At 38.5% G+C, this 9,750-nt stretch overlaps 1 protein-coding gene across 2 annotated transcripts in view; it reads left to right on the top strand.

Annotated features, from left to right (window-relative positions):
- The window catches only part of MRPS33 (mitochondrial ribosomal protein S33), a 10,686-nt gene extending 1,482 nt beyond the window's left edge, over positions 1–9,204 (top strand). For both annotated transcript variants that reach the window (XM_008594931.1, XM_008594932.1), the window contains exons 2-3: positions 3,203–3,444; positions 6,451–9,204. In XM_008594931.1, coding sequence (XP_008593153.1) covers positions 3,230–3,444; positions 6,451–6,556 — 321 coding nt within the window. In that variant the 5' untranslated portion in view covers positions 3,203–3,229 and the 3' untranslated portion in view covers positions 6,557–9,204. The remainder of the gene's footprint in view (positions 1–3,202; positions 3,445–6,450) is intronic.
- The last annotated feature ends 546 nt before the right edge of the window (positions 9,205–9,750 follow it).

The following is a 9,750-nucleotide window of genomic DNA, read 5'->3' as shown; positions in this document are numbered from 1 at the left end:
GTGTCCGGCAACGGATCGCAACCCTCAGTGTTGCCCCCGTACCGGACCGGGGACTGGCAACGGGATTGCAACCCTCGGTGTTGCTCCCGCGCCTCGCTCAGCCAGTGAGCGGGAACCGGTCTGTATGTGGGATCCGAACCCTCGGGCGGGAGCGCCGCCGCGCTTTCCAAGCGGCGCACTATCCATTGCGCCACCGGGCCGGCCCTTGCTTAGTATTTTAAACTCCAGTTAACTTTTCTTCATGATACTATAGTTTTTTTAGTTCTCATTTAAAGAAAGATGACATTTTAAAGTGACTGTTTTGTACCCCTTAGAAAGGTTTCATGTAAATCAAAATCTAATTGACATATGTAAATTATTTGCCTTTTACATTAATGTCATTATCAGGGTCACCATATATATATTTTTAAAATAAAATTGAAAAGTTCTGTAAGGAAGCACACTGAAGTCCTGAAAAGTACTAAATAAGGTTTTTGAACTTTTTTTTTTTTAATTTAAAGCCAGTAAAAAGTGGCAATTTGTCAGTCTTAGGACCAACACTTAATGGACAGCAAAACCTTTTAGTCTATCTAAAAAAGAAGAAAAAGTATACCAACCTCCTGGTCATTTTTCATCAGATAGATACAAAGAAAGATTCATATTATATCTTTCAATTCTATTTTTCCATGAACTTTGTGACGTGCCCTCATGTATGTCTGCTCTGTGGAAGGAGACTACAAAGCAGTGTTGTTGGTAACTTATAACCTTTTTCAGATTCCCCCTGTTAGCACGTGGTTCTTTGTTTCTAGTAAGGTATTCAGTTTGGAAGAGGCTTATTCCCTTTCTCTATCATAAAATTTTTAGGACGTGGATTTTGTAGTATAATTATGCTCTAGTGGATTGTAATGTGACCTTATTACTTATGAGTTATGTATCCTAGTAATTTGCTACATTACAAAGTGGACATGGTTATAACTTAGCATCCAGTGATGGCTTCGGTGACCAGTGTCCTTGTGAGTTCCTTCCTCTTCCTCACTACCTTCAAGTTACCAAGGTGCTGGTCCCCCTCTGTGTTTCTCTAGCTGTCTTTCTTTGTAAGGATATCTCTGTTTTTGCATGATTAAATGAGGACAAGGAACTAACAAACGTGTCTATGTAGAACACATGAACACCAGACTTACAAACAGGTGTAGGGTTTTTTTGTAAGTTACCATTTACTGAGTGCCACTGTCTTACTCATTTCTCACAAGTCATGCAAGCTTTGTTTTCAGAAAAGGAAACTCATATTTAGAAAGGATAGGTAACTGTTCAAAATAACGCAGGTAATAAGTAGCAGAGCCATTATTCAAACCTAGGCCTCAGGATTTCATGCTGCCTCTTCATTTAAAAATAAAATGATTTGGAATTCAGAATATATTTTCCTGAAAACATTGTAACAAATTGGTAGTTCCCAGACCAGCTTACAAATAACTAATTGTGGTAATACTGTGCAATTACGGTAGAGATCTATTCTGATGCTGTAATGGTAATTAAGCAAAACAAAGCAAAGTTGATGAAGAAACAGTTTGTTGTTGTTTAATCTGGTGTTTAGGAAAAGATAACTTTAAAAGTGGAAGGAAGAGAAAAGATTGAATATGCAAAGAAACTTTTTGCGGCTTCTGAAGGTGACTTCTGGACATTGGCAAGTCCTTGAGAGGTTTATGTCACTGGTTTGTTACTAGTCTCTTTATATATTAAACTGTTAATGACTTTTTTCCTCATTGATGAAAATATGTATACCCTAGCCCTAACAGCGCTACCCCCAAACCATCTGCATCCACATAATGGAGCAAGAGTTGGGAGAAAAGGAAAAGAGAAGAGCAAGGCATGTAGGTGATCCCTGGATTGGACAAGTTGGGTCCCTCAGTTGTCCCATTTCTGGCCTTCAGGTGGCACTGTTGGCCCAAGATTGCTTGGTTACTGTTTAGAATGGTAAATGGTTTGAGGTTGACATTCTACAATTGGTTTGAGGTCAGCCTCTACTTTTTTAATGGATCTTGAAATGGGCATTAAAACTTCCTTACTTTAAACATTAGGTTGGTTTGTTTTCTTATAAGAGCTGTTCTGAAATTTACTTCACAGAATTCCTGCTTAGTTTTTTTTGGTTTATTTCTCCCATTGGCTTTTCAAGGTATGTGTATGCCTTTTTTCTACTTGGAGACCACCTTCTTTTCATCACAGCTGAACCATCCCCCCAGGATAGTTTCTTAGTCAGCAAAGATTCTCATCTCACAACTAAAATTTCGCATAAATTGGCATATTCTACCAACAGTAACCCCTATATGTTATCCAGAATGGAACAGGATAGTTATTTCACCAACATTATTGATTTTTATGTATCACCTATGTAGTTTTTGATGTCTATTAGCTATAATTTTTGTATATCACTCTTATACCTATTTCATTCTTATACCTATTTCAACGTTCTGTACCTCTAAAGAAAAAGTTACTGTTTTCAGCTCATAAGAGCTTAGCTAGTTTGATTAGGTGGAATATGTAAGATGGAAGATAGGAAGTAATATCACAATTCATGTGCTTTCTGTTCAGGAATAGAATGAAATTTATGAGCTGTTGAGTTTATTTCTACAGGACTACTATCTGTTTTTTCCAAATGGCTCTCAGTCTCAAGGCAGACTTCAATCCAGTAACCTAGAGGCCAAATGACCTCATAACTCATTAGCAGTTCTCAGAGCCATCTGGAGCCCTTGAGAACAGTGTTCAAAGGACTGATAATAAAGACAACAGCATAATTATTTCTCTGCCATGATTACACCTTTAGATGGCAAGGAGTCAGCATATTTATTTTGCAGATTGCTTAGGTGGGTGTTTTCTGAAGGTCTAATAATGCTGTGGTAGGGTAACTTGTTTCCCTGTCTTCTTCATCCAGCTACAAATAGGTAATATCTGTAAATTACCTATTGAATCACAAAATAGTTCATTGTAAAAGGGGCAGTACAGCAATGAAATGCTAGTATTGTGAACACAAAATATAAAAATTGTAAATGTAAAGCATGCTAAGGAAATAGCCATTTGGACTGCATATTTCTCAACTGCAAGGCACTTCCTGCTAACAGTATGCTGATTCATATGTGGCTTGCTATTGTTTTCATTTTCTAAAGTGTTCATTAGATAATCTTGGAATTTCTTACACTAACTTGTTTATCTTTCTTTTCATTTTCTGTAGGGACTCTTGCTCCTTGCTGCTCAAGAAATGTCTTCACTTTCAGAATATGCCTTACGTATGTCCCGTCTGAGTGCCCGGCTATTTGGTGAAGTTGCCAGGCCTACTGATTCCAAATCCATGAAAGTAGTGAAATTATTTAGTGAACAGCCTTTGGCCAAGAGGAAGGAGACTTACGACTGGTATCCAAATCACAACACTTACTTTGCGCTCATGGGGACACTCCGTTTTCTTGGCCTCTACAGGTGATGACAAAAAAACACAAAGAGGAACCTGTGAGAGATATTTTTAGCAGATCAGAAAGGGAAAAATTAGCCTTTCTATCCTTACAGTTTTGTGGTTCTTATAACACAGCCCACGTAGCTCAGAAGGTTTGCAGGAGAAAGCTTCTTTCAAAATATCCACAATGGGAAAATCAAACAAAAAAAAAAAAGACACATGCTTGTTGGAAGACATTTTAATTATGTCTAAAACATGACTAACGTTGAATAGATACTGAGCTGTAGAGACTTGTTTAATTATTCATTCATCTAAAAGCACTCTGAAAAGGGTGCAGAGAAAAACTGGTCTAAATACTAAGGAAGAAAACCCCAGGAGCAGCAAAGTTGCCAGGGCAGCAGGTTCTTGTTATCAGATGAACAGAGCCCCTGCCTCACAGCTAATCTGCTGCTTAGCTGGTGTGTGGGAGCCTCCGAAATTTCTCTTCTGGTGGCTTTTGTTTGTGTGCTTATTTCCTCCCACTCTCTTCCGGCATTTTTATTTTGTACCCTTTTTGAAATATTAATTTGGTCTAAGTAAGCTGTAGCCTGCCTTTAAGAGTAATATGTGCATTGCACTGGCTCTTAACACCATGCATTTGTATGTTTGTGTATGTCTGGGAAGAGGATGCTTAGGACTGTATACCTCTCTAGAAAGGAAAAAGATCAAATACCTATGTGATCATTTTCTTTAAAAAAAATTTTAATTACCAAATTAATACATGCTCACTACAAAAGAATTCAAACAGTGCATAATCATATAAAGTTAAAATTCCTACCATCTTTTTAAAATTTTAACATGTTTTAATTGGACTTGTCTTTGGGCAGCAACACAAAAATTATTTAGATTCATTCATTCTAATATAATAAAATTAATAGTGCAGCACAATACTCATTGCAGATAGCTATTCATTTATCCAACAGATCTTTCTTAGGTACCTTTCATGTGCGGGCACTCATGATGGGCACTGGTTCGGATCCTTGTACCAGCCAGCTGCTAAAAGAAAAAAAGATGGGCACTGAGGGAACAGCAGTGAACAAAATAGAATAGATTTTCTTAGTTGATATATTATTAGTGGTTATAATCTATGACATATTTTGAATGCCTGAAATTGCTTTGGAACTATCTCCCTTGTCATTAGTTTGGGCTCAGAGATAAAAACTAATTTTATTATGACTCAAAATAAAATATTAGAAGGTGGGTCCCCTGAGTAAAAGGTTATAACCCGTAACAAAATCACGTGCAGCTATTTTATCAGTTTGCTGCTGCTTCCATTTGTTTGAAAAATAAAGACTTGGCTATCTTTGGGGTCAGGGTAAAAATATATAGCATTTAGTTATCCATGGAAAAGCAAAATTATCTTCATGTATTTAGTCACTAGTTACGGTATATGATGTCTCTAAAGCTAGGCCTCCTGTAGCATCAGACAGGATGAAACTAGACAGTCTTAAAGAAAATATTCAAAGACCTGCAAAAGAGGAAGGGAAGCCCCAGTTCCCAGAAGCAATAGATTCATTCAGTTAACCAGGTGCGTGGGTTGTAGTATCAATAGAGATCAAGCCCCCTGCCTTTGTGGAGCTATCTTTCTGTCCTAGGGTTGATGGGAACGGGGGTAGAAAAGACGAAGGGGAAAAACAAATAAGTAAATTATGTGATATGTTACAGAGTTGAAGGTGCTATGGAAAAAAAAATAGTAGAGCCAGCTGAGCAGGATCTAGTGTGCTGACAGGGCCTGCAGTGGGTGGGAAGAGGCCAAGTACCTGTGTTAAACAGGATAGTCAGGGTCAGCCCCATCTAGGAGATGAGGTTTAAGTGGAGGCTTGAAAGTGATGAGTGAGCCAAGTGGGGGCTGGGAAAGAGCTTGCAAGGCAGAGGCAAGCACAGAGCAAAAGCTTGAGGCAGGAGTGTGCTTGGTCTGTTCCATGATTAGCACAGGCCAAGGGAGGAATGGTAGGACAGGAGGCCGATCACAAGCATCTGAGAGGGCCACGGGAGCCTTTTGCAGGGTTGTGAACAGCACACTGACGTGATCTGACATATATTTTGGAAGAGTTACTCTGGCTGCTCTGTTGATAATTATTTGGGGGCATTCATAGCTAATGCCAAAGAGGTCAGTTGAATACAGTCCATTATGTTCATGGAATGAAACAGCGCACTCTGTAAAACCAAGTGATTTTAAAACCACCTAAAGAGTTAAAATTTGGGCCCAGCAAACCTCTCTCTTACATTTAATTCATACACCATTGCTATCCACACTTTACAGACAAGGAAACTAAGGTGCAGAGAAGTAAGGTCACTTATCCAAGGTCACAGAGCTAATAAACGGGCTGTGATTGAACCCAAGTTCAGGCGGGTTCCAGAGCTTGCATGTTTAAATACTATGCTGTTCCTTAGGTATTTGGTCTTAAGATGTAGACATTTTTATATAGTATGGGCAGTCTTCAACCTGTACACATGCACATGCATAGATAGTCCTGGCTGCCTTGATTCCTATAGTATCTGTCTTCATTTAGCTTCCTCCTGCCTGGGCCTTTATCCAACAGGCTTTTTGTGTGAGTTATCACTGCCATTAAGGCAGCTTCCTCCAGACCTCTCCCCATGGTTAGTAGATACTAATTCCTGGGGCAGTCAGGGTCTCTGTGTAGTTTTTGAAGCTTTCTGCCCCCTCAGTGTGGAGTCTTAGTGTTGTAGGGAAATTGGGGGTAATTATTAGGGTCGTATCGTCGTCACATAGGTTTACATGGGCTGGCCTGTGAACTTAACTGCAGTTTATGGCATCGTTCCTATTAGGGGAAACTGACTTATAAATGAACTTTTTGAACACAACCCATCTGTATGGGGACCCACCGTACTTTCTGGTCACTAAGCTGAGCGTGTGCCCTGTAAAAGTCAAGGAGAGACAGCCAGACCACCTAAGAGAACAGTGCTAGATTGGTGTACTTTTCCTGGCTAGTAAAAATAACTGGTTAATTATTTTTTCTTTCTTCATTCAGAGATGAGCATCAGGATTTTAAGGATGAGCAAAGGCGTCTCAAGAAGCTTCGTGGAAAGGGGAAACCGAGGAAAGGAGAAGGGAAAAGAGCAACAAAAAAGAAGTAGTGTTGGCCCAGCAAGAGAGAAGATTTGTTCCTCAGTGACTGAGAGAAGTGTATTTGTTGTCTTTCCACACACTGGAAGAATGTAACCTTCCTAAGTGGAGGTTATTTGGAGAAACACAGTCATCTCTTGTGTTGAAGTCTCATCCAGTTCAATTGTGACTGGTTTCTTGAACACAATCTAATTCTGCAAATTTATTTTGGCGTTGGTTTTGTATTCTGAGGTTTACCTAATTTTCTAATGAAATGAGTATGTATATTACTGTTTAATGACTTTGGGGTGGTGATGGAATGTTGAGGAAGTAGAGGGGAAACCTCACTAAATGAGAATATCCTGAAGTTTTCTCATTACTCCCTTCTTGCTTCCCCACCCACTCAGCCCTAAGCTGCTTTCGTCTCTGGCCATTCAGTCACTGTCTTCACTCCTAAGCTCAGAAACTTTATGTGCCTCTCCACCTACTCCTTTGAGCATATCTAGTTAAGGTAAATCTGTTGGATAAAAGCCTGTACCTTGGAAGAGAGTATTGAATACTTACTGTATACAAGGTACTGGAGCCCTGTTAACACAGTGGTTAGCAAAAGAAACAGCCCCTGCCTCATAGAACTTTCAATCTTGTGAGAGAGGCTAATATTATATAATTACATACAATTATATTAAATGCTACAAAGGAAAAAGCCAAATTTGTGTGAGTGTGGATGGATGGATCCAGAGAGATAGTCAGAGGCCCAAACCTCATTAGGGAGTCTAAAGAAGGCCTCCTTAACAAAATGATATTTAAGATGATACCTACAGGATAAATAAAAGTTAGCCAGAGGAAAAGTGTTTGAGGCATAGAGAACACCATTTGCTAAGCCCTAAGTTAAGAAGAAATCATCCTGTTCAAGGAACTGAAAAAGACCACTGGTTGGCCATAAGGAAACAGATCATGAAGGGCTTTGCAAGTTCTGTGAAAAAGCTTGACTTAACCAGAGGTCAGAGTGTGTAAAATGTTTTTGCTATGAGAGATGACTGTTGTATATATCTGAGTAGCTAGCTACTGATTTTATTGTGTTCTAGAATAGCAGTGAGTTTCCAAAGAGGTAGTGAGGGCTTCTGTGATTTTTTTCTTTTCAAGAGTTCTGAATCTTTAGCACTGCCCAGTAAGATTTTTTTAAGTATTTTTTCTTTTTTTTTTTATTCTGGTAAAAAACATATTACAAAACCTAACATCTTAACCATTTTTAAGTGTACAATACAGTAGTGTTAACTATATGTACATTGTTGTGCTAAAGTACCTTTGAACCCGTTTCTACCTCTGTCAGGAAAAGTGCATAGACAAGCATATATATAGCAGCTACTACAGCCACAATTTTCTTTCCCTGCAACAGTGAATGATTCCTGAACTAGGAAGAATCCCAGTTCATATGTTTAGACAAATGGTATTCTTAAAGATGCATAATCCAGATGGTATGGCTAGGGCCTATGTTATAGCCTGTAAAAAGAAAAAAAAAAAGCTATATAAAAATTGGGTGATTTGTATCTGATAGAAGTGAGTTCCAGCAGATGGCTGAGAATCCATTCATTTAGAACTCTACTGAATACCTGCCATGTGCCTAACACTTAACAGTTGTAGAGGATACAGAGATGAATAGACTTATTCCCTAAGATTGTGTGAATGAGTGAGTGTGTGTATGTATGTGTGTGTGTTGTATTGACAAGCTCTCAGGAATTTACTTAGAAAAAGTGCAGATGCACTGTTACTCTCAGCCAGTGCAGCTGAGCGAGGTGTGGGTGGATGATTACCCCAGGATACTGGGCTAAGGAACAGGCTCTCAACCTGAACCCAGTATAGTTAAGTGGATGTTCTGAATTATGTGATCTTCAACTTTTGGAAAAGGCCTGAATATAAGAGGGAGGAACTTATGAGTTAGCATGCTATTTTAAAGACAGTAACTACATTAGATACCAACAGCAGACCTGAGTCAGAAAACAAAGAATCAGTGTATAGGTTAACTCTTGAAAGAGCTTCAGTGAGACTCTTGGACCCTGAGCCTGCAAGAAGCCTTACCAGTGGTTAATGGGGAGGTTTGTAGGTAACCCAGCAGTAAATTAGTGTGCCACTGCTCCATGCTGAAAATCAGAAACTAAAGCTAAAATGTATTCGTACATAAGCTGTACCCTCAAACCAACTGATAGAGTAAACACTAACTCAGAACAGCCTGTGCTGAACTGGTGTAGACCAGCTGGAAAGTAAGATGAGGAAGAGTTAACTGTTGACACCACGGGAGGCAACACATTTCAGGACACTGTTGACCAAGAGTTAAATGATGATAAGTACGATCAGAAAAACTTTAACTCCAGGTTTAGACTACCCAGATTGTTTAATTAGATTTCTGGTCAAAACCTAAACTATTTGTGCTCTCTCTCTAGTGTTTAGCGTTTAGTGTACACAGAGAATTTTACCTTTGATATCAATATGACATTGCAAAAAGAAAATGAATTTTAGATTCAAAAGTCATGGGTTTGTGACATGGTTTACTTAATGGCTATGTGACCTACAGTCACCTCTGAACCTCTCCTCTTCTGTAAAATCATGATAATACTTCAAGATTCATGAAATATTAAGGTATTTGTGAAAAGGACTATGTAAATCATAAAAGGTTAATCAAATATTTTTACTTTTAGTGCTTTGTGTGACTAGGAAGAATTGCTGCGTCTTACTAGCAGATTTTTCCAAGGCACTGTTGAGAAATATCTGTTAAAAATATAAAGTTCTCTACATTTACACACAGCATGATAGGTTCAGGAAAAGGACGTAGGTGGGAGATACATCTTATTTATGTAATTATGGTTTCCAGAAGCTTTTTTTAAAAAGCATATCATATATTTGTATACACGTACATATAAACATAATAATGCTTTTATTTATAAAGCATCTTCCAAGAAAGAAATCAAAATTGTAAATTCTGCCCTCTTCACTCTGTCCCTCTTTCCTCAAAGATTTCCACCAAAGTTCCTAAGTGCCTAATTTCAGAGATTTAGTGCAGGGAATAAAGTTCAGGAGCAATAGACAGTGAAAACATCTTTCAAATCCTGTCTTCCTGGCCCTTTCTCTTTAAGTACTCAAAAGTTCTAAAGAAATCATTTCTTTAAAAAAAAAAAAAAAAAACGTTGAGATCGAACCAGCAAAACAAACAGTAATACAGCTGAGAAGACTT

The sequence above is a fragment of the Galeopterus variegatus genome, unplaced genomic scaffold (genome assembly GCF_000696425.1).
Source record: "Galeopterus variegatus unplaced genomic scaffold, G_variegatus-3.0.2 Scaffold11902, whole genome shotgun sequence".
NCBI lineage: Eukaryota > Metazoa > Chordata > Mammalia > Dermoptera > Cynocephalidae > Galeopterus > Galeopterus variegatus.
The sequence above is the reverse complement of the archived record's forward strand: the minus strand, read 5'-3'. Positions and strand labels throughout refer to the sequence as shown.